We start from the raw sequence: 25,895 nt of genomic DNA on the forward strand, positions 1-25,895 counted from the left end.
AAACAATGATTTAAATGACAAATATACTCTTAATTTAATAAACAATAGCCTAAAATGATTTGACAAAAATTAAAAAGTATTTTGATCATTTTATTCTTATTTAATAGAATTTTTTCATGAAATGATCAAAATAATTAATAATAGACAAACTCAGAAATCAATTTTATTATTTTTAAATCTCAATAATTATTTTGACTAAAAAACTTATCCAATAAATGTTTCTCACCCCCTTCTCAGCAACATAATTTGGTGTTTAAAAAAAATCAGAAAAACGATGAATATCTTTTTGCAATTTCTTTATATATATATATATATATATATATGAAAATATTACTATTTTAAAGTGTCAATATCAATTTTCAAAGTATTAAAGTTAAACTTAAAATTTTCCAATCCCTTCCTACTGTGTCACAAGACTTTCATGCAGTGAAATATCATTTAGTACGATACTTCAACTTAAACACATTGTTATGTGACAAAATACAACGTATCATACTAAATATTAATTTGAAACACCAACACGGTAAATACTTTTATCGTGATAAGTTTCTCTTTTCATAACTATTTCTGTTTCATAATTATCTGCGAGTTGAAAGTTGGATTTGGATCTGACGTAGACGGTTGAAACATGGTCCCAGAAAATGAGTTTCTCTTGTTTCATAATTATTTGTGTGAATGGGTCCGGAAGAGACACATGACTAAAGTAAATTCGGTGGTGGATTATTATCGACCAAGTAGCGTACAAAGAGCTGAATAAAAGTCAAACATTACACACAAATGAAATGATCACCGAGTACAGTGGAGATCATATGCACTACAGATGAAGGAACACAGGAGCATCAAAGTCATCTACTTTAGAAGTTGTACATGGAAAACAAGTAAAGTGAAAGGCCGAAAGTGTAAGACAAGAAAGGAAAGGTTCAAGAACTTCCAATCAGTGCACCCATCCACACCAGTCAGCTAGGGAAATTAGATTGCTTTCTCTGCCTTTTTCAATAGGCCTCCTGCTCCTCCTTGCCATTCACCAAACCAAGGATTAATTAAAATAATTAATCGTAAACATCAATCTCAAAAGGTGTAAAAGAAGAAAAGAAAAGGCCCATTTGAGAACTAAAATAAGAACTCGATTTTCGCACTCCATATTTTTTTACGAGCTTTTAAATTGAATAAATCAAATGAGAATCATAAGCTTTTAAATTGAATAAATCAAAGGAGAATCGAGCATGAGAAACAAATGAATGCAGAACGAACGGAATTTGGAAAATGAAATATTATCAAAGCTTGAAATTAAGAACAACTCACATGCTTGGGGTTCATGAACTGCACAAACTTGTTCTTTGCTTTGCCAGTGGGGGATGATGTTTTGCTGGATTGGGGATGGTTATTAAACCCTGCATACTTTCTGACTTGATCTCTCACATATCTCTCATACAAGAAAGCTGCCCCCTTGAACTGTGGCAGAACCAACCATGCCACAAACACAAGCTTCACATTGTACCAAATTGGTAACCTACAAATATTCCACCACCAACAAACTTAATCACAAACTAGCAAACTTAAATTATGATAAACTTAAACAAAAGCCCGTTCGATAACCATTTCAGTTTTTAAAGAAAGTGAAAAACAAAATTGAAAATTGAAAACGAAAAAATTGAAAATTGAAAATGAAATGGATAAATTTCTTAATTTGTTCTTACAACTCAAGGGCTGGTTGGAGCACCATCTCCATGAGAGTGAGGAAAGAGTAAATAATCCAATAGGCAAGCCACTGCTGATCATCTAGTTTGGATGTGCTCTCTATGGCTACCACTGATGCATATCTACACTCAAATCATATAAACATAAATGCCCATTGCAACAAAAACCAAAAATTAGTACAACTTCATCTCCTTATTGGGTTTCATAAAATTAATCAAAAGAAATAAACTTGAAGAGAGATAGAGACAGAGAGATGCTTACAAAGGGTAAAGCAACATCAGCACTGGCCTGCATAAATTGCCAAGAAACTTTTGGGTCAGATAACTGATCAACCCAGACAAAAAAAAAAAAAAAAAACACACACACACACAAATTGGAAGGAAAATCGAACCAAAAATTAAATATTAAAAAAGCAAGAAAATGAAGTTGTACCCAGCAACTGTGTGAAGTTGGGTAAGAAAGGTCCAAGCTTTTCCCATTTCTTTCTTTGTGGGTTCCAACAAAAACACCTAGAACTTGAAAACTGAAGAAAAAAAACTCGGATGGAAAAATCGGGTTGGTTGCAAAAAGTAGTCAGTCATAAGGGTTTTAGTTCAGAATTTCAGAGCTAGATTGAAGAGCGTTGGTGCTGCATTTATAGAATGGCAAGAAGGGGACACGTGGCAGGAGAAAAGCAAGTATCGGATTCTGCCTCAAGCGTGTCAAGGTGGATTAACATCGCCCAGTCCAGCGGTGCGGTCGGGTTAGTCAGGTGCGTGAGTGGCTGGAGGCCCTTGGGCTCTGCCATTACCTCAAACGACACAATGGCTTTGTGCTTTGCTCCAGACACAAGCCACGTATTGGTGTTTTGTGGGTTTTCTGTAGTTTAATCGAGGTCGGTCACACGTGCCGGAGGATGAGGACAGACGACCCAAATCTAATAGTGTCAAAAGGACATACTTTCTATTTTTTTATTGCAGGTCCGATTGAGACGGTTCATTCAAGGTGGGGTCATGATTTATTGTGTTGTGATGTCGGTGGTAAATAAAGAATCTCTTCCTGAGAGTTATTTCTTCTGGCTATTTATATCGGGTTTTATATATTTATTTATATAATAATTTAATTAAACGATTATGGTTTTTTAACTTTTATGTTAGTTTTTTAAGTTAATTTTTAGATGTGTTAATCTTAAATTTTTTTTATGAACTCTTTAACCTAAAAAGTTCAAATTGTGATAAAATTAGATTTCATTACTTATAAATCGTTTGTTAGATGTGCTATCTTAAATTTTTTTTTATAAACCCTTCAACCTAAAAAGTTCAAATTGTGATAAAGTTATATTTTATTACTTATAAATCGTTTGTTAGATTAGATTATGTTATCTCAAACTCATTCGTTGAAAAAAACAAATCCTCACTTCGTCCTCTGAAATAATTTGATTTTCACGTATAACACAATAATTTACCTAGCAAATAATTTACCTAGCACCAATTGGTAAATTAGTACCATACAATTTTGGAAAAAAAAAAATTGAAAATTTCACCCATTAATGCACATGAACGTTAAATCAATTTAAAATTTTAATTCTTATGGAATTTAAAACAGTTATTAATTAGCCAAATTGCAAGAAAAATAAGTAAGAAAAAAGAATTCAAAAAATAATAAAAGAAGATTATAAGTGTATTCGCAAGTGGAGTAAGAGTGATAGAATTTTGCTCACATAGGTTGCTACCTTTTTTTTTTTGTAGGATCCACTTTTTTTTTGGGCTAGATGTAGTCCGATTTTATGCTACCTAAGAAAGGAAGTTGTCAGTCCAAGTAGTGGATCTAGCCTTATTTTTTGACTCATTGGGATGAAATTTCACGCTAAGGCTGGAAATATGGTAGCATCATGAAGGATAAAACCCCCATTGGAGATGCTTTAAAGGCCTATATTTAGGAGTGGAATTCTCTTGCCTCCTATTTTTATCCCATTACTCCTATTTTTTAACAATTTGTTCATTGTTTTATTATTTATATAAAAAATCAATATAAGATGTTGGCATAACTTAATCGTAACCGTTCAAGTAAGAAGGAAGAAAAGGAAAGAGGTATTAAGAGGAGAGATAATCTTCTTTCCAATATTTAAGGAGTTTGCTAGATAAGTAAGATTACATGAGAGGAAGCCCCAAAACAAGCACAGGAGAAAAGAAAAGACCTTATGAACAAATAGAAGTCTGGGCCAAAGCAAAAATTGGAACCCATAACAAGAAAAAACAAAAGACAAAGAACTTTTTCAATCTTCCTGCAACTGTTGCTATAGGAAACCGATGAACCAAAAAAGAAATTGAAGCCTCAATGGGAGATCTGTAAAAGATGGTATTGTAGCATCCAACCTAAACTAGCAACATGTGTCATCTTCAAGCGATCAAAAGATGAGTCAAACATAACTCTCAAAAAGCCCGACCCACCACCACATACGTGAAATCCACAAATGTGAGAATGACTAAGAAGGGCACCAGCAGCAAATGAAAACAAGAAGACATCAAATGCAATAACCCCAAAAGTAAAAACATCTGAAAAAACCTTATCCCCAACAAATAGAAACAGTCCCACGCCTTTTGTCTCTGGCCAGCAACCACCAGAATAACCACCATGAAGGATCCAAAACTAGAGCAGGTCTGCAAAGACCAAGGCACAGCAAAATCAACCCAAAAATGGCAAGCATACCTAAAGCAAAAATCAAATCTTAAAGTATAGAAATCGAAATTCCAGATCGACCGGGTCTAAAACTTTAATATCTAATTTTTGGGTAAGGGAGAAGGAAAATGGTGGGGAAAAACATGGTTGAAATGGACTAATGTGCATATTGGTGATGGAAATATAGAAGGGATGAAGTTGAGGAAAAGGGGTTGCAAGATGAGGACTAAGGTATGAAAAGAACACAGAAAGTAAAAAGAAAAAATTCAAGCCTCCAACTCTTAAAATGGCAATCGGATGGGGAAATTGAAGAAACGGGAGGGATGGTGAGAAATTGCAACTGTTAAAATTCTCTCACAAAATGAGAGAGATACCCTTACATACAGAGGGAAGAGCTCTCACAGAAGAGAGAAATGGAAGGTCTATAAGCCCTACAAGAATACTTTAATGATTAAGACTTCAGGCCATCTCCAACCGAAGGGTCTAGAGGGCCGAAAATAGCCCGAAAATTGTCTTCAACCGAAGGCAAGGCCAGAGGGCTGTGAAATCTTAGAGGGCCCTTCGGAATCAGAAAGGGCCAAAGGGCTAGAGGGCTGGCCACTTCCAGCCAGCCAGCCAGCCCCGAGCTGGCCAGAATTTTTTTAAATGTGTCGGATTTCCTGTCGGTTATAACCAACAGGAATACATTCTATTACTTAATATAAATGTATCACTGTCGGTTATAATCGACAGTAATACATTTATACTAAATAATATAAATGTATTCCTATCGGTTATAACCGACAGGAATTCTTAAGAAAAAATTCAAATGCAACGGCTAGCTGACTATCCGTTGCATTTGATTTTTTTTTTTACAGTTTTATTATTATTTTTTATTTACAAAATTTTTCATATAACTTATATTTTTTCCTATAACTTTTATTCTACAAAATTTGTTTCATATTTTTTTTTAAATTTTATTTTTTCCTATAACTTCTATTTTACAAAATTTGTTTCATTTTATTTAAATTTTTTTTTCTATAACTTCTATTTCACAAAATTTGTTTCATTTTACTTAGCCATTGGATTTAAATTTAAATTGTAATTTGTAAATAACAAATTATGTTTGGCCTTATGGGCCTTTAGCCTTCGGTTGTAAACGATTTTTTGTGACAGGGCTAAAACAAGCCCTCTGGCCCTCGGTTGGAGACGGAGGCAAATATGACCATGTACTGTTCATTAAAATATTAATATCTTGGAGGATCTTAGAGGGCCAGAGGACTAAAACAAGCTTTCTGGCCAGCCATCGGTTGGACATGACCTTAAGCTACTTAGGGTCAATGAAGTCTAAACTTTATACTTAGTGCAAGTTCATTCTTTTGGAAAATGCAACAGTAGTGGCAGGGGTAAAACAATTGAATGTTCTTTATTATTCACTCTAAACATTAATTGTCTTTGTCTTACTTATTCATTGAACAATGACGATTACTAACGATTACTGATCACATAGGTTCTCTTTTTTATTCCTTATAATTGTGTTTAAGTGTAAACTTTGCAAATTTGCTCTTTGAAAATAAAACTCCATATTTAACGCCAATAATTTACTTTCAAATGCAAAGTAAAGCATAACATTACAACCTTGTACAATATTAAAACAATACAATTCTCAGTGGACTACAACCTAGCAATGTTTTGCGCTCTATGCGGCTGCCTAGGTGGCGCCTAGGCGCTGGACGATGGTCAGCCTTTCCGAGGAGGTCAAAATCGGAGAGAAAATCGGCAAACAATTAGGCGGAACTAAGGCAGATGTTAGGCAGCCGTTGGGCAGTGTAGGCGATCGTGACGGAGCCTAGACAGCTCAGGAGTCAAACCACCACCACCCAAAAGAAGGCAATGAGGCAAGCAACCGTCGAGGCCACACTGTTTGGGTTAAAACTTAAACTTTGGGCTCAAAAGGGAGTTGGCCCAAAAGGAGGAGAGAAGCCCGAAGCCCAGCCCAAGCCCAGAAGGCAGAAAAGGCCTTTCCCGGCTAGGTGCAGATCATTTGCACCACTTGCTCACCTGCCTAGAGACCAAGTGGTATAGACCAGCCAGCTAATCAACCCAAAAGTACTTTACAGTGGCAGTACAAGTAAATAGCTGATGAGTCATTACCCTTCAAGCTGTATTCGGGCAAGATTATTGCTACAGGAGGCCAAACCGAAGTGTCTATCAAAGAAGAAAGAGAAATCAGAGATAAAGACACTCAAACAAACAAACAAGTACAAGCACAAACTCTGCTCAAAGCCAGATTTGCCTTCAAACGAATATGTAGTCAGCCCAAGCCTTCATCTCTTTCGGGATAAACCCTCACCAAAAGCCTTTGTAATAGCTCTGCTACCTTGTCCTAAGCTCGCTGTAGTATTGATTTCTTTCTGTAAACTCAACTCCCTACCTCATTTTCTAAAGCTCTCAAACCCCTTGATAAACCACAAAGATAGGAAGTTGCAAGACGATCAGCCTTGCCCAACAAGGTTAAACCTTGCCCGACCCTCTTTGTTTTTGTCTTTTCATTCATTAGCCTAGCAATATGTTATATATTTCCAGTTGTATTCAAGTTATTTCTAGTAAGATGATGATTAAAAGATTCTCTCAGTTCTTGAATCTGATTTGAATATGTCTTCACAGTTCAAACCAGATCTAAGTTCTAAGCTTTCGGGCATGTAAGATTGATCATTCAAAAGTCCTTGGCCTCAAGGCATAAAAAAGAACCTTATGTGGACTTAACCCATCCACGACAAGCCTTGATAACAAGAAGTCCAAAGTTACTTGGGGCGCAAGTAATCAATTTATCTCTTAGTTTTATTTCTATTATATTATGATTGTAGTAGAACGTTTGAGTATAGAAGGAATTCTGATGGGAAGCCTCAATGCCTATATCTAAGACTCTACAAAGGCACCTATTTAAGTTCATTCTTTTCTGCGGGCTCGGATAATCAGAAGTATAATGGTTATAACACTTCTGCAAACAATAAAACAGACATCATATATTCGAGTACTGGGTTAGTTCTTGATCGGAAGCCTCAAGGCCTACACCTAAGGCCCTACAAAGGCACATGTCGTAACTAACATGTCCTCTCGGGTATATGTACAACTAAAACTTAACATCCATTTTACATCTGCCATGCTAAAGATGGCAGTGGCACGCCTGAGCACTTTAATCTTGATTGTGAGCCTCAAGGCCTATACCTAAGGCTCCACAAAGGCACCTTTCAAAGTTAACTCTGTCATTCTCTTTCAGCCTTGCCCGACAAACCTTGCCCGACAAGCTTTGCGCGACAAGCCCGACAGAAAGCATCAACCGGCGCCAACCTTTCGGGGAGCTGTGTGCTCGTCGGCTAAGAGACATCCCCGACAGAAATTCTAGCCACGAACATAGTTTTGGCACGCCCGGTAGGATTTCATTTATAGAAAGAATGACTGCCATAAACTTTGCAGAAAGAATACGAAGGACGGTTCTTCTCAAACTTTGCTACAAATGGCAGATCAATCAAGAAATCCTTCTTCCCCATCAAGACATGTGGTCCCGGAAAGCCCATTTTCATCCGGAAAGTCGGAAGGGAGAGGAACTAATGAGGAATTACAGGCTATTATGATACAAATATTAAGGAGTATGGAAAAAATCTCTTTGGAAACCAAGGGGGAAGTCAGTAGACTGTGTACCTTAACAGAGAATTTATAGAGAAGGTTAGATCTGGAGTTTTCCACTCCAAAAGGCGCTCAGGGAAGTGGGATGAGCTAGGTTACCATAAGAAGTAAACCAGTTATTCCCCTATTTCCATTGTTAGAAGAAGAAAAGGATAGGGGAAAAAAGAAAGTAGTTCCTGAAGGAAGTCAACCCGTGATAGAACCAATTCTGGAGAAGGAATTTCCTAGCTTCCCATTATTATCATTTAATAATATGAAGCAAAGCGAGCAAGAAAGGATGAAGTATGGGATGCCCATAACAACAGGAGATTCTAGCAAAAAAGAAAGCTCTGCAGCTTCGGATAAACCTCTTCCTTATAGGCCACCCCATTGGCTTATAAAGGAGAAGGAACCAACTGGAGAAAACCTGAGTCAAAGTAAGAAGCAGGCGCGGGCAATGACCGAAGCCCGAAGAACGAATCTGCCTTTCTCCTCCAAAATAATAATACAGCTACTCAACAACTGAGGGATGAGTTGGCTGAACTAAGGAGGACAGTAGCTCAAAATGCTTAACCACGGGCTCGCCCAGTGTTCAGGGTTACTTATCAAAAGCCTTATCCTGAATACATTGATGAGCAAAATCCATTTCCTCTCAACTTCAAGATGTCTGCATTCCCAACGTTCACAGGTGAAGATAGTAGTGTGAAGACCACATTTTCAAATTCTCCAATCATTGTGTGGCATATGAAGACAACCCAAACTACAAGTTAAGGTTGTTTGGGAATTCATTGGCAGGATTAGCATCTCAGTGGTATTCTCTATTACCCCCTAACTCTATTGCCAACTGGGGGCAGATGGAGATGGCCTTCCACGAACAATTTTATAGAATAGAACAAAAAATGACTATTAATGATCTGGTTGAAGTCAAACAATACGAACATGAATCCACAGAGGACTTCATGATGAGGTTCAGGAAGACAAGGATGAGATGCCAATTCCCTGTTAACCAAGCTCAGCTCATATCAATTGCTCAAAGGGCTCTGAGATTACCTTTGAGGAAAAGATTTTATGATACACAATTTAACGAGCTACATGAGTTGGTAATTGCTGCCACAAGGTATGAGAGGCTGTTGCTAGAAGAGCAACAAGTGAAGCATACTTCCAAAACTCATCCCTTCTACAAAAATAAAGCTGCAATTCATCGTGTGGAGGTAGGAGAAATCGGGCCAGAACAGGAGGATGGCCATGACAGAGAGAAAGTTGAGGTGTGTGCTGCTGAGATGACCACGCCTTTCAAACCATTGATGGTGAAAGGATTAGTTCAACCCATCAAAGACCAGAAAATTATGATGAACGATGGAGGCTTCGTCCCTATGAAACCTTCCAAATACCAGAGTGATTCGTTCGATTTGGCCAAGGCACCCGAGATTTATGAAAAACTGGTGCGGGCAAGAGTAATTTTGCCCGACAGTACTAAAAATATGCCCAAACTAGAAGAGCTGAGGGGGAAGAAGTATTGTAAGTTACACTATACCTTCAACCATTCTATAACCAATTGTGTCTAGTTCAAAGATTGGATACAAGACCTTATAGTGAAGGGAAAGTTGTTGCTTGACAAGCCCCAAGCTAGTATGATGGTTGATACCAATCCTTTCCCGGAAGCCCCTATCAACAGGATCAATCTAATTTGGGTGGGGAAGACAGGATCATCAGTTGTTACGACAGAGGAGAAAAATGGATCCCAAGTTGCCCCAGCACCCTCGCTCAAATAAAAGTACCAGAGGGGGGACCAAAGGATCATGGTCATGTCCTAAAATTGGTATTAGTAAGGGAAGTAGAAGAAAGAAGAAAATAGATAAGGGGGCAAAGAGTTGCGCGAAATAAGTTCAGACAAAAGCCAGAAGCAAAGCAAGCAAAATTACATGTTCATTATGCTAAAAGAAGGGTTACAAATAAATTCTAGTCTAATAATTTTACATCTTTACTCATAGTGATTATTCGAGAATGATATGTCTGCATGATATTCGAGAATGATATGTCTGCATGATGGCAAAGATCCTACTAGGTTCGGCCAAAACAGTATGGCTATTTGCAAGTTGAGACCTAGTATGCTCTAATTCCGAGTCTGACTTCTTCACTTCTTCGATTTGGTTTTTGAGGGTGTCAAGAAGAGTTGCTTGCTCAGCTTTTAGAACAACCAATTGTTCCTCTAGCTTCTGGATTTCAGAAGTCACCACTCCGATCCTTTCTTTTGTCAGCAAACCATCATCCATCAACCTTTCAACCTGAGCAGAAGTACTTGATTCTTTCTCCTGGAAACATCTTACACGATTAGCTTGTCTTTCAGCTCTCTTATGTTAATCCCGGAGAGCCTCAGGTTCTCAAAGAAAAAGAGAAATGAATCATGTTGAGTTTTGGATAACTGACCGGTTTTGAGCAGCTTCATTGTAACCTTCTCTATATCATGAAGAGCCTTGAGGCTGAACGAAGCTGAGAAGTCCTTCCTAGCCCATTCTTGGAAAGCTCCTTGCTGCTTTTGAAGACCAGAAGATACGACAGAATGCTTTGAAGATTTCAGCCTTGTCTCGAGTTGCCCGAATTCTTCAAAAAGTTCGGGCAACTTAGCAATTTTTGAAAATGAAGAAGCATGAGGAGGATTTCGCACTCCAGTTTCCTCTAATGAAGTAGTTATTACTGATGGGGCAGTTTCTGTCTTCCCGGTCTTCTCAATTCCAGGATGGGAAATCTCGGCACTTCCAATAGTTAAATGAGGTCGGGGAAGCTTTGATTTACGAACCAAACGATGAGGAGAGGCTTCTTCCAGAACTTGCTGCAAAGACCAAAGAAGACCAGATTAAGACAAAAATATAGTTTGAAGCAAAGGGAAGCCTTGGGAAGAAGAAATATACCTGACTGAGCCCTGAGGCTTCACAAGGAAGAGTACCAATTCCTGGTTGAGGGGACGACTCTTTACCACTGACAGGGGAAGAAAAAGCTGCGCCTGAACCTTCGCCAATGCCCTAGAAATATCCAAGGATAGCAACAATTATTAGTAAGCATATTGAAAAAGGAAAACAGGAAGAAAATACCTCCATACCTGAGTTTGACCCCGAGAAGAATGAGGTTCATCGATGGTAACCGTTGGGCAAGCAAACACCTGCAATACCGCTACCCTTGAGGTCACAGGAATCTCAGGGACTATGGGTTCATCACATATTACCACTGATGGTTGGGGTGCTTCATATAATGAAGAAGGCTGCAAGAAATATGAATAGAAGTTAATATGGAAGCAATGCACAGAAAGTCAATGTAAGGATAGTTACTCACCAAATTACTGTCCTCATCCACAAAGTGCAACATAACTCCGGTAGATGAATCAAATTGAGAAGATGGAGTTACCTCCATGGCAGAAGGAGAAATCAAAGACTTCAAAGGAGAACCTTGACTAGGCAAAGGGACAGATACCCCGACCTGGAGAAAGATAGAAAAAGAGAAAGGTTCAGGCATTAGCTCCAGAGACTATAAAATTGCCCAAGGATCGAGAAAGAAGGGAATGCACCTCTGAAGGATTAACTCGAGGAGGAGAGAGGCTTGTTTCTCGGGCAAGTGGCGAAGATACCTCGGGTGGATGGAGCTTTTCCTCTCTTGCAGCCTGATTCAAGTAAATCATGCTCATGTTTTTGTGGAAGCAGGAAAGATTATGCAGACATAAACATAAACTATACCTCAAGTTCTTTAAGGGTAATATTTCGTAATTCTTCAACCTTTTTGTGCATTTCAACTCCTAATGGTTCCTCCTTAGAAGCAATGGTTGGTTTCTTAGATGTTTGAGGTCCTGTTTTCAAGGAAAGCAAGGGTAATTAGATAAAGAGGAAGGGTGGCGATCTGATAAAAAAGAACAAGACTCACTTGAAGACTTTTGCTTCTTTCTACCTGCCTTAGAAACTGGAGCAAATGAGGCTGAAGACTTGTAAGTTTGGACGGTTCTTGGTCTCTTACTCTTTCTAGTAGGAATTGGTCGTTTAGTCTTGGGTGGGGATGCAGGATCAGAATCTGAGGTCTCAATCACAACTGTTTTCCTTCGCTTAGACACTTGGGTGATGACTTCAGACGCTTCTTCTTCAGCCCCTGAATCTTCTGAAACATCCCCACCTTCTCCAGCTTCTCGTCTTTCAGCCTTCGCCGCAGCTCCATGAAGAACTGCTGCATTAGCTGAGTCATCATCGGACTCAATAGGTATCGATTCAACATCCACTTGGGCTGCAAGATCAAGCAAGGTAAAAATTTAGGAGGCTTCAGAAGGGATGTAGAATCAAGATAAGAAGAAAAATTACCTATTAGAAGTAACCGATTCTTTTCCTGGATCATCTCCTTCCAATTTCAAGTTCGCCTGAACTAGGGTATGATTTGAGAGAAAGTTGACTGAAAAGGCAATCATGAGTCTCTCTCAAGTCCCTTCCATATTTCTTGGTCCATTTATTTTCCCACCAAGAAGAGAAGAGTGAGGTGCATTCAAAATTGAGGATGATGAACTTTCGGGCAGCCTGACCCATGACTTCAAGACTATGTTGGGCGGCTCGAAAGGTCACCTCGGAAGGAGATGACAATCAAAAGGAAGTGCCACAATGGACAGAGTCAAAGAACGGGATGGGAATGGCTTGCCTAAAACCTAACTGCCTGCTGCAAAAGTTAAGGTGATACACCTCCAACCCTCGATCATATCGATTGCCCCGAACTCCCCAGGCCATGTCTCTCGGTTGAATACAACTAATAAATTTCTCCTTGCAAAATGAGGTGGACTCTTCCCCAGAAGCATCTTGAAAGGCTTGGTCAGAAAACCAAGGATATCTCCTCAAGACCGACGCGCCCCATTCCAAGTCTGATCGAGTCCTACAAACTTTGAAGAAGTAAAAGCAGGCGAAGGTGGAGTGATCGGTAGGAGCAGCTTCAACTAGGATTCGAGCAGGGGCCACACCTTCTGGGAACTCTAAGTTGGCAGCCCGAAACTCTGGAAAGTACCATTGAAGCCATGTTTGTATCATCCATATGGGCCCATTCAGGTTAGTCTCAAATGGCTCACCTTGAGTCATTTAAAAAAGAAGATGATAAATATGAGAAAGAATGAACGAACCCGTAGCTACATCATCAAAGTTATGAAGAGTTTCCACCAAAGGGATCCATTCAACCTTCACTCCTTTAGACTTATTGGGGAAGACATGTTTGTTGAGCCAGTATAGGAGGAAATACATGTGCTCTTGATCTTTATCAACATGAGAAGAACCTGCTCCAAAATTTTCCTTTACAAAAGGGATGAAGCTCTTGAAGGAGGTCCCGTAACTCTTGAAGGTTACAAAATTATATTCCAAGGAAAGGAAAGAGGCAGATGACCTTGAGCTTTCAGCAATTGAGGGGGGAGCCCAGTCTTGAGTAACATCCATTATCCTGCCCGATGGCCTTAGCCCGAAGACCTGGGCCATATTAAGAATAGTCAGAGACATGGGACCCATACGGAAGTCAAAAGTGTTTGTGCCCGAATTCCAGAAGAGAAGAGAAGAAGCAAGCAATTCAGGCTTGGGAATAATGGTAGTTTTCGAAAGCATGATCAATTCATAAATACCATTATTCATCCATTTCTTCTTAAAAGTTGGCTCTAGTTCATCGATCCACTGAGCCCAAGCCGGATCGTTCATCTAAGGAAAGCCTCGACGATATGACGACCACTTGGATGAAGAAATGCCCGACTTAGCCAAAAAGGGATTTGTGGAAAACCAGTTATCCCTGGGCATATTGTTCTCTATCACGGAAAGGACCTTAGAAATCCATGCGGGACCCAACGATTATGCCCCATGCGCTTCAAAGAAAAGCTCAGAATACAAACCTGCCCGAGGGCGATGCAGCCCGTTGAGTAGACGGCGTAAAATGGCGATGCCTTTGCCAGACTCATAGGATAGTTGGATTTGGCTGGGTCCTGAAGCCATTTGATGAGGTTTGGAAGGGGAATGGCAAAGAAGACAACAAGGGTAAAAGATATCGGGTAAAGAGCAATAGAGAATCTGAAAGATTTAGAGAAGCAAAATGTCTGGGAGGTTAAGAAATTTTCAATTGCAGAGGGATTTCGTGCTAAAGAATGCAGAGGATTCGTGGGTTAGTGAAGTGATCGCAAGAAAGTGATGATTATCTTTAGAATGTGTGCAAATCCCCAGAGAGAGACGTGGGTTTTAATGGGGAACTTTTCAATCAATATTGGCGCTTGAAATTCCAGGATGAATATCAATTGAAGGGGGCACTGTTTGGGTTAAAACTAAAACTTTGGGCTCAAAAGGGAGTTGGCCCAAAAGGAGGAGAGAAGCCCGAAGCCCAGCCCAAGCCCAGAAGGCAGAAAAAGCCTTTCCCGACTAGGTGCAGATCATTTGCACCACTTGCTCACCTGCCTAGAGACCAAGTGGTATAGACCAGCCAGCTAATCAGCCCAAAAGTACTTTACAGTGGTAGTAAAAGTAAATAGCTGATGAGTCATTACCCTTCAAGCTGCATTCGGGCAAGATTATTGCTACATGAGGCCAAACCGAAGTGTCTATAAAAGAAGAAAGAGAAATCAGAGATAAAGACACTCAAACAAATAAACAAATACAAGCATAAACTCTGCTCAAAGCCATATTTACCTTCAAACGAAGCTGTAGTCAGACCAAGCCTTCATCCCTTTCAAGATAAACCCTCACCAAAAGCCTTTGTAATAGCTCTGATACCTTGTCCTAAGCTCGCTGTAGTATCGATTTCTTTCTGTAAACTCAACTCCCTACCTCATTTTCTAAAGCTCTCAAACCCCTTGATAAACCACAAAGATAGGAAGTTGCAAGACGATCAGCCTTGCCCGACCCTCTTTGTTTTTGTCTTTTCATTCATTAGCCTAGCAATTTGTTATATACTTCCAGTTGTATTCAAGTTATTTCTAGTAAGATGATGATTAAAAGATTCTCTCAGTTCTTGAATCCGATTTGAATATGTCTTCACAGTTCAAACCAGATCTAAGTTCTAAGCTTTCGGGCATGTAAGATTGATCATTCAAAAGTCCTTGGCCTCAAGGCATAAAAAAGAACCTTATGTGGACTTAACCCATCCACGACAAGCTTTGATAACAACAAGTCCGAAGTTACTTGGGGCGCAAGTAATCAATTTATCTCTTAGTTTTATTTCTATTATATTATGATTGTAGTAAAATGTTTAAGTATAGAAGGAATTCTGATGGGAAGCCTTAAGGCCTATAACTAAGGCCCTACAAAGGCACCTATTTGGGTTCATTCTGCTATGCGGGCTCGGATAATCAGAAGTATAATGGTTATAACACTTCTGCAAACAATAAAACAGACTCATATATTCGAGTACTGGGTTAGTTCTTGATCGGAAGCTTCAAGGCCTACACCTAAGGCCATACAAAGGCACCTGTCATAATTAACATGACCTCTCGAGTATATGTACAACTAAAACTCAACATCCATTTTACATTTGCCATGCTAAAGATGGCAGTGGCACGCTTGAGCACTTAAAAGTTAATCTTGATTGTGAGCCTCAAGATCTATACCCAAGGCCCCACAAAGACACCTTTCAAAGTTAACTCTGTCATTCTCTTTCAGCCTTGCCCAACAAACCTTGCCCAACAAGTTTTGCCTAACAAGCCCGCCAGTGAAGCAGAGGCCCAACAGAAAGCATCAACCGGCGCCAACCTTTCGGGGAGCTGTGTGCTCGTCGGCTAAGAGACATCCCTGACGGAAATTCTAGCCACGAACACACACGATCCGCTGCCCGCCACCCATAGCCCATACCTTCACAACCCGTACCCACACACCCAACATCAAACGATGACTCGTAACTCATGCCTAGAATTAGATCTTAAATTTTGGAAACTGAAAAAAAAAAAAAAAACGAAGAGAAACTATGACTCACCTGCAAAAGATGGGGAAGAGAAAGGGAAAAAAGAATAAAAAACATAAAGAATGCTTTGGGTTTAGAATCAGCCATCAATATAAAAAGCTAAAAAAATTAATCTTTATAATAAATTAAGGGTACCCATAAATATTAATGATACCCAAAAATGACTATAAATTAATTATTATTTTTTTCTTTTTATTAGAGCCTCTTGATTTTGGCATAACTTTGGTTTATTATGTTTCACAATACAAGTTTTGTGAAAGACATGGGCCTGTATCTGTATCACTGTATGTTGTTGCGCCCAACTGGTTTTGTGGTTCACATTCATGATAAAGAATGGTTATTGTTGTGCTTATGTTAGAATATAAGTATATTTTTTTAAACACAAAGTATATTTTTTTTAAACACAAAGTATATTTTTTAAACTCAATTGTGTAAACCGAAAACTCAACATTGCTATTACAAGAATTGCAAATCCTTACAGGCACCCCAATATTCTTGCAGAATTTATAGCCGGACAATTAAAGAATAGAGTTTCATTTCGCAAAGCAATGAAAAAATCTATTGAATTAACTGAACAGACAGGTACAAAAGGGATTCAAGTACAAATTGCAGGGCATATCGACGGAAAAGAAATTGCACGTGTTGAATGGATCCGAGAAGGTAGAGTTCCTCTACAAACCATTCAAGCTAAAATTGATTATTGTTCCTATGCAGTTCGAACTATCTATGGGGTATTAGGCATCAAAATTTGGATATTTGTAGACGAGGAATAATAAGAACTTGCTTGACTTATACTTAGAGCATCCAATGCACGGCAGTAGGGCATCCAACATATGGCACAATTTATATTACGGAGTATGCTATACAATGGTCCACCACTCGTGCTATGTGAATGATATGTTGTTGTTATAAAGTTGAACTACATTTGTGCTTTTAGTTGCTGAAAAAAATTGTGAAACAACATAATAAATTACATAAATAAATGTTAATTACATTTGAAATTTATTAATAATAAAATGTTATTACTTCATTGGATAGATTATTGCCACTTCGATAAATTGCTTCTGCTTTTGTGAAGGCTTCTTGCCAAGATTTCAAATCTTTATGTGGATTTTTTTTACCTACTCGGCATAGATAGTTTGGTTTGAAATGTGCCTTGAATTTGCTCGACAATTTGTGCATGCATCTTCTTCCCACATGACTGGCCCATTAGTAACATGCACCCAAGCCTCAAGCAAAGTAACGTCTTCCCTGATTGACCAATTTGTCTTCTTAATCAATTTTTTTTTGTAACAAATGGATTTTGAAAGTGAAAAACAAATAAGGAGATTGTGGTAAAATAAATATTGAGTTGTGGTGTGGAGTATGAAGAAGATGGTTAGGCATTTATTTGGAAATTCCATTTATGTATGTACTCCCAGGAAACATACAATACTCTACTCTATTTCATATTTCAAAGATCGGGAGTAATTGAAAAAGTAAAACCCAGTACAGTACGGTTTCCCGTGAAATCTTGAATTTGATGCTAATAATAAAATAATTGTACTAATCCATGAAATGCTCGGTTTCCATTTCGGTTGTAGGTGTAACCAACCCGCTATTAAGGATATGGCAAAAAGAAATAATAAAAAAAGAGCTCCAATATAAAGATCCTCAGTAGTATGTAAACCGATTGTATACCACCACTGATAAACACCAGAATAAGCGATATTCACTCGACCAAGAGCACCCCACGAGGAAAGGCTTCTACAGCCGGTGCACTTCGCCTATGAGCGGTAGGTCTCGGGTTCGAGACTTGGGAGCAGCCTCTCCATAAATGGGGGTAAGGCTAGCCGACATTCACCTCTCCCAGACCCTGCGTAAAGCGGGAGCCTTGTGCACTGGGTACGACCTTTTTAGCCGACCCCACTTAGTGGGAAAAAGCTTTGTTGTTGTTGTTGTTGTTGTTGTTGATTTCCTTTCTCTTTGGAAATCAGACACCCCATGTTGTGCCACGTGGTAGAACCTTCAAATTTTCAATTTTTTTACCATTGGAAACCCAAATGTCCAGATAATCAAACCGTTGAAAATCCAAATGTTCATGTTGTGCATCTGTCTTCTCAGTGATGTCAGTGTTGATGTCTCCCATAGCCAACAGACTCAAGGCTTGGCATGAAATGGTTGCGCAATCTGATGGTCACAGTAGAGCTCACTAGTTGTTCTTTACAAAATGAACTGTTGGACGGGGATTTTTGAGCTAAAGGGCAATTCCAAAGCTCTTGCCTGCCTTTTGAGTCATGGATGGACTGCTCTTAGAGCCCTGTTATATTTGAAAATTTTCAACCGCCTTAGTTGTTAGAGAAAATTCAATAAAAGATCAAACCAAATATTTAGGAGCTGCTTGAAGAACAACAAAGTATTTCTATGTGAAATGATCGCTACTCCTTCGAGATATTTTGGACTTGGTTTCCACAAACTCGGAAATGGGGAACAAAAATACTTCATCTACCCCTTTATGGCGGTCAAACAATCAACAAGCTCAGCCAAACCTTTTTTCAATGGGAAATGCTAAGGTGTGGAACTACGTTACCTTATATTTTTGATATAATTTTTTTGCGAACATCATAAAGTATTGAACAAAAAATATGAGATCCAGATGGTCTATGAAAATGTCCATTTTGAGAGATTCTCCTTAACATTTCTCTTTCTAAAAAATAAAAAAAAATAAAAAAATAAACCAATAATGTGGGCCAACTCTTATTTGGGTTTTTGATGACCAACTTGTGTTTATTATTGCAATTGGGCCGCATTGAAATTATCACATACGAAACTCCCTTGTAAATATGCACAGAAACACCACTCAAAACATTAGCGTACAAGCCATTGGTGCAAATTACCCCATTTCTCCCCCACCCATTGAAGTGGTTGAGCTAAAAATACAGTAATCCTCCTCCATTTCGGGAAAATCTTCCCTTTTTTCCCATCAATCTATGTCCTAAATTGTATAACTAGATCTCCTATTCCTTCCAATAAGTGGTTACACCTAATACTAATCTTTGACAAGAAGTGCTAAAAGCTTCACCACCCTCTTTTATCAAACTTGAACTCTGTTGGCTTTATTTGATTCCAAAATATCTGAAAAAACAAATGAGCGCTTAGAGATTATTATGGCATCAATGGCAACAAGAACTAATAGTATCGCCACGCTACGCCTTCCGGGGGACGTGTTGATAGCGGGGAAGAATGAGACAGCTACCAAATTAGGGTTTTATTCTTCGAGGCATGTAGCAATGATCACGAGAAAAAATGGAAACTTTTCGGTGAGGGCCGGTGCCGGCGGAACTCCTAGAAGTGTGGAGACAATCAATGGGAAGATCAATGGTGTTCATGTGGGAGAGGCTACATTATTTGGAAACAAGAATAGTAAAGAGTTGATTAATGGTGATGGCGATTCACCTCCGCATTCCTCTTTGCATGGAAAGTTTGTGGAGGAAAGGTTTATTTATAGGCAGACCCTTGTTGTTAGGTCTTATGAGATTGGACCTGACAAAACTGCCACCATGGAAACCCTAATGAATCTCCTCCAGGTGCAATTTTTTCAGTTTTGCTTTAAGGAAAAAAGTGTTTACTTATTATTCAAATAAGAGATACTAACCATGAATTACTAGGATTTATGTACACTTTCATTGAACTTAGTAACCTTTATATGGTTTATGGGTGCAGGAGACAGCTCTAAATCATGTGACAAGTTCCGGCCTTGCCGGGAATGGATTTGGGGCTACCCGTGAGATGAGCATCCGGAAGCTCATTTGGGTCGTCACACGGATCCACATTCAAGTACAGAGATACAACTCCTGGTATGTGATGAATAATGATACAAATGATTAAAAAAAAATGGTCTCTTTAGCATTACTCGTATGCATGTGTTATCGATATATGACATATAACTTTAGGCATAACTGAAATGCATGGTATGTGTACAAGTTCAAACCTTTCACAAAGGGTGATGTGCAAAAATTGGTACGTGACAGGGGAGATGTGGTCGAAATCGATACTTGGGTGGATGCAGCGGGCAAAAACGGAATGCGAAGAGATTGGATTATCCGAGACTACCAGACTCAAGAAATTATTACCAGAGCTACAAGGTCTGCAATCTTCTGCTTACTGCATAATTTAACCAATGATATTAATGTTTAATTCCAAGTTTATTTTATAATTATCTGATCTCCTACATTAACTTCATGCAGCACTTGGGTGATCATGAACCGAGAGACAAGAAGGCTGTCCAAGATACCTGATCAAGTGAGGCAAGAGGTGTTACCATTCTACCTAAACAGATTTGCAATTGCTAAAGATAAAAATGACAGCGAGAAAATCGACAAGCTCACCGATGATACTGCAGAGAGGATCACATCAGGTTTAGCAGTAAGTGTTGAAATATTAGGCCAACAAACTTTTGAATTTACTTTTCATTTCATACAATTTGGTTAGTATAATAGTTTTTTCATATTAACTACTTCTTTGCCTACAATTATTCCAGCCAAGATGGAGTGACATGGATGCCAACCAACATGTTAACAATGTGAAATACATTGGATGGATTTTGGAGGTACTTCACTAAACCTAATGCTCATATCTAGAAAGTAACAAAACTTTTGCTTAGCCAGAGCCAGACCAATTTTTATGTTAACTGTTATTCCGAGTCACATATTCAAATGAGAATCAACTTAAACAATGATTTAAATGCACATCAAATCTCGCAAGAAAGTCCAGCAAGAGAACATTTTGAACCTTTATGTGGCTAGCTTAGCTATATTGGTACATAAAGACTGCTACTAACCTTTTTTTTTTTTTTTTTTTGCGTTTTTTGTTTCACTGCTCCTAACTTAATTAATTGGGGTTTTTTAATGAGCAGAGTGTGCCCATCAATGTATTGGGAGATTATGATCTCACAAGCATGACACTGGAGTATAGACGTGAATGTAGACAATCAAATTTGCTAGAGTCTCTAACAAGTACAACATCAAGTTTGGCTGATGACTCCAACTGCAAGAACAACTCCATCAATCGGAGACCAGACCTAGAATACACACACCTTCTCCGGATGCAGGCCGATAAGGCAGAGATAGTACGAGCACGAACGGAATGGAATACGAAACAAAAGGATAAACTGCATTGACCTCAAAACTTGCAGCAGTTTCAGTTTGTTAGCCTCACATCAATTTGTTTTCAAGCTTTTTGGTTTCCCATTTGGGTTCCTTGATTTTTATCAATTTTTTGCTTTGGCGTGCTGTATTATTCACCAGGCTGTAACCATATTTTACAAGTGCACTACACCTGTGACAGTGCAGTGCTTAGAAGGTTTATGATACAAGAAAATACAAAACTACATAGCCCATATGGTTAGTAGGGTAAACATGTTTGTTTTTATGTTTATGAGAAGCCTTGACTATTGAAGTGAGATCAATGGATGAGGCCCTAATTTTAATCTGATTACTCAAGACTACCATTGTTGTGGAGTACAAAACTAACTCAATGATAAGCCCAAGTCTCCCATCTATTTTTCCTTTTTCTTTAAAAAATGACTAGTTGATGGCTTCAATATCTCAGTCTACTATTTCGGAGGTCGGAAAGATTCATAGAGACATTTCAGCCTCTCTCTGACTACCATCGTTTGATTCACTAGTCGTATGGATTACGGTATGTAATTTATCTCTAACCACTGTGCCACTCCATGGTGGTTCAAATCTCCCATCTTATTCCCTGAAAGGTTTGGGTTTCAAAGCCTAACGACCACTTAAAACAAATGATTGCTTCTAGAGTGTAAACCAATTAAAACCTAATTATATGCATTCTTCCTTATTTTGTTCTATGAAATGGGTTGAGCATGTGTAACATGAGGATATTTCACTACAAGAAATGTCAGCAACAGTCGCGAAGAATTGTCACAATTATTCATTTGTGAGAAAGTATCAAGCAAGGGAGCAGGTTTTTAGCATTTGAGTGAGATTGTCACTATTATTGATTTCGTCCGTCACTAAGCCTTTAACGAAAAATAAGAATGGTAACTATTGCATTATTTTTAAATATACATCAATAGAGCACCATCTGGCACAAGGGAAGAAAGGACCCACTCAATTTTACACGGAAAAGGGAAATGGTGACTAGAATTAATTTCTTTAATTTTCTCGAACTCTGCCTAGAACTCATTGTAGTCTTGAGGAAAAAACACGAAAGAGAAGATGCGCACAAACGATGCATCCAGCAACAAGAGAAATTTCGATCTAGGCTCCACTGTTTTGAAAGATTTTTCTGTGTGTCCAAAACACTGGATGATACATCATGTGTTAATATACAAGTAGTGAAATACTTATGTTAAAAAAATTAACAACTTGAAAAATAAAATTTGCCTCCACTTATATACCGACACATGGAGTAACACTTGTGATCCAAGCACAATAAAAAATTTCTCAACCAATTGGGACATTGGGCGATGAGTGGTTGAGTAAGCTTTGATATTTCTTTCATCATTTTCTTTTTCAAATTTTTAATGAATTGAACAAGAATTATCATTTTATTCCATGGGATCGACAAAAAATTGGGTTGCATTTTTGCTTGACTCTTAAATGATGGTAATGCTCACCATCTTACTATTTACTATTAGATGAGTTTAAATTTTGAGATTTATATCTATCCATTTTACAAATCTCGAGATTTAAACTTATCTAACGGTAATGAATAGGATAGTAAACATCACCATCATGATGTTGAGTAAAAATATTTCCAAAATTGGTGACAAACCCCCTTTGTCGCGCTGGCAATAGCGACACATCCATTATTGGTAACTGTACTGCCCTACTCTCTCGCAACCCCTACTCTAATCAAAAGATGAAAGGCCCCTTAGGTCACCAAACTACAACGAGAGTTTCACCTTTGAAGTGCCAATCGCATAAGGCGACCGGGCCAAGCCGAGATAGAAAGGCTTTGATGAGAATGAGTTCCGCATTAATGGGAGGATAGACTTTGCAAGGGCTTACAAGTAAGTTGAGCTACTCTTCATAATACCAATTGGTTTTATGGTGGAACCTCAACTTTCTTCTTCGTATCAAACCAAGTTGTCCTACGTGTAAAGTCAAACGATGACACACGCTCCACATCACCCCACTAGTACAAAAAACAGTTTGAGCGACGCAATACCTTCGTTGCGCAAAGTCAAAAAATGTTGCTTGAAAATTAGCCCAACAAAACCTTCATTGAGCGCCAACCGTCACGCAAAGGCAGTGAAAGCAGGGTTTGCGCGACGCAGGTGCTCTCTTCGTCTCACAAAGTGTCTTTGCATGATGCAGGTTCTTCCGTCGCGCAAAAGGTCTTTGCATGACGACAACATATGCATTGTGCAAAGTGTCTTTGCGCGACGGAAGAACCCCTGCATCATGCAAAGACACATTGCACGAAGCAGGTGCTCTCTTCGTTGTGCAAACCCTTTGTTTTTTTTTTTTAGCAAAAATATTTTTTTATTTAATTTTTATAAATATTGTAATTAAATTACAAACAATAATTAATAAACCAAGAAAAAGTATTTAATTATATAATATATGAAAATGTACATACAAGATGTCCGAACATAAAAGAAAAAACTATAAATAAAATATTTTTTTATTTAAATTTTTTATAAATATTGTAATTAAATTACAAACAATAATTAATAAACCAAGAAAAAGTATTTAATTATATAATATATGAAAATGTACATACAAGATGTCCGAACATAAAAGAAAAAACTTTAAATAAAATATTTTTTTATTTAATTTTTTATAAATATTGTAATTAAATTACAAACAATAATTAATAAACCAAGTAAAAGTATTTAATTATATAATATATAAAAATGTACATACAAGATGTTCGAACATAAAAGAAAAAACTTTAAATAATCTTCTAGGTTTGATACATCAGGCTAGTGGGTATCGACTGGGCGAAGTGGCTAGGAGGTCGAAGGTGGAGCAAGATCAGGTGCTGGCATCGAGATTTAGAGGTCGGACAACTGTAAGGCATGTACAATCATACTCATCTGCTTGCCCTGGGCCGCAAGCTAATCTTTTAAGGTTGCCGCTTCCTTTTTCAGGGCGTTGACCTGTCCTGTGGTCGATCTGGAAGAGAAGGCACCTGTCTCATGAACCCGCACCTTCCTCATACACCGAACAAACTTACCATACTTGCCATGACGACGACCGATCTTAAGACCTGCATCCTCGGGTACAATAAAGTCCTCGATCAGAATCTCCGAGGGAAGCTGTGATGCTACTTCTTGGAGAACAACAGTGCACTTTTCCACCATAGCAGCCTGTAATAATAAAGAAATAACATATAATGTTTAATAACAAAATATAATTAATATTTGAACGATTTATAAATACAAGAATAATAACAATTACATATACTTACATGAAGGTGCTCAATGGTCTCATTGTCGGGTCGAACGTAAACGTCCTTGAACATATGGATCTCTGGGAACTTTGAACCTTCCTGAAGAAAAAAACATTAAGAAAATTTAGGAAACTACTGACGTGGATGATCATAAGGCTTTGGATTGTGACGGCACCTGTGAGGCCGCCATGCATTGAGCGGCTGAACCGACACTGATGATGTCGATGATGCAGCCACCTAGGATGTCGTAGGAGTAGCCTCAGTAAGGGGTGTAGGCTCCCCAATCAATGGAGCACTCACGCCTGGAACAGTAGATGCTGATAATGCGAGAAGCGCATGTCACACTCCGACGACGAGTGATCAACTGCGACATCTATACACTTTTTGAACCATAAAAATATAACATTAGAAACTAATCCTTTCTTGCATTTGAAACTAATCAATTAGTAGCCAAAGAATATAAGTAAGTAGGTTACCAACATTCTTAATTTGAAAACAAAAGGAACTACCTATCCATTTTCATGACCAATAAAAAAAAAGTGCATCAAGTGAAACAAAAAAGAATGGGTGATCCGACACTAGGAATGTGTGATAAATTTTAAAGATTATCTAAATCACTATTTATAACAACTAAAACATGTTTTAGGATGCCCAGTAAACACTTTAGTAAGCAGACATGGTAATCAATCAATGATACCAAAACTTCATTAGATTAATTGATATGATCAAAGTATCGTACAAAAACAATTTACTTCGTACAAGCCATTCAACCAGACACATGACCATAAAGACTAACTAGTAAACAGGTAGGAAGGTAAGAGAAGCAACTGATGCTGTTAGGGGATTTAAATCCCATAATGTTAAGTCGAGATCTAAACACCTTGAGAAATGTATGTTCAAGTTCCAATAACCAGCAAAAGATAGCTTGCATAGTTCACCAGGAGCCAACTATGTTAGTTCCTATACAGGTCTAATCAATGAGATACAAAATTATTCTAGGGAAGAATTTAATGTATTGATGATAACTAAAAATATCATAAAATATACTTCTCAATTGTCAGGTGATTCAAGAGAAAATATACTTAATATGAAAAAAGCCCATATTACCAATACCATCCACTAATATATACTTATTGATCATGACCATTGATCAAACAATATTGTGTCTATATGTATGGCCCCAATTGACAGCCTAGTAACAGTTTGTGTTAACAGAATAGTACTTTACTGCAGCAATAGAGCCAGGAATCTAAACTAGGATAGTGGTAAATGACACGAAGGAACACAGTGACATCATACTATTAATCAATTGTATTCTAACACATTCAACATAAAGGGGAAGCAAAACTGAAAAGGATTAAGAGTTATTCATAAACAAACACATTATGCTTGAAAGTTGTATACAAATCAATTCATGGTTGTGCACTAATGAAGATGACATTAACATCACTTACAGAGTTTCAACCTTTTAAAATATGCGGATACCATGGATTTCGAGTACGACTTTATGGTGAGACAAGTTGGGAAGTTTTCGGGTTGTTCAATCCAGAGCTTGTGTG

At 38.2% G+C, this 25,895-nt stretch overlaps 2 protein-coding genes across 3 annotated transcripts; one reads left to right on the top strand and one right to left on the bottom strand.

Moving 5' to 3' along the window:
- Positions 1 to 699: 699 nt before the first annotated feature.
- Positions 700 to 2,505, bottom strand: LOC126599570 (HVA22-like protein e). Of its 2 annotated transcripts, none has more exons than XM_050265964.1 (5): positions 2,131 to 2,505; positions 1,960 to 1,986; positions 1,698 to 1,820; positions 1,303 to 1,510; positions 700 to 1,004 (listed from the first exon to the last, which is right to left on the bottom strand). In XM_050265964.1, exons 1-5 carry the CDS (start codon positions 2,175 to 2,177, stop codon positions 993 to 995), a joined length of 417 nt encoding a protein of 138 aa, XP_050121921.1. In that variant the 5' UTR covers positions 2,178 to 2,505; the 3' UTR covers positions 700 to 992. The 2 variants fall into 2 exon arrangements, with proteins under 2 accessions (XP_050121921.1, XP_050121920.1); XM_050265963.1 differs by having other exon boundaries at positions 700 to 1,013.
- Positions 2,506 to 18,942: 16,437 nt separating this feature from the next.
- On the top strand, positions 18,943 to 21,339 carry LOC126599568 (palmitoyl-acyl carrier protein thioesterase, chloroplastic-like). Its single transcript, XM_050265960.1, has 6 exons — positions 18,943 to 19,496; positions 19,633 to 19,766; positions 19,941 to 20,054; positions 20,157 to 20,334; positions 20,450 to 20,518; positions 20,825 to 21,339. The coding sequence occupies exons 1-6, from the start codon at positions 19,077 to 19,079 to the stop codon at positions 21,086 to 21,088; spliced, it is 1,179 nt and encodes a 392-aa protein (XP_050121917.1). The 5' UTR covers positions 18,943 to 19,076; the 3' UTR covers positions 21,089 to 21,339.
- Positions 21,340 to 25,895: the final 4,556 nt, after the last annotated feature.

The sequence above is a fragment of the Malus sylvestris genome, chromosome 14 (genome assembly GCF_916048215.2).
Source record: "Malus sylvestris chromosome 14, drMalSylv7.2, whole genome shotgun sequence".
NCBI classification, from domain to species: Eukaryota; Viridiplantae; Streptophyta; class Magnoliopsida; order Rosales; family Rosaceae; genus Malus; species Malus sylvestris.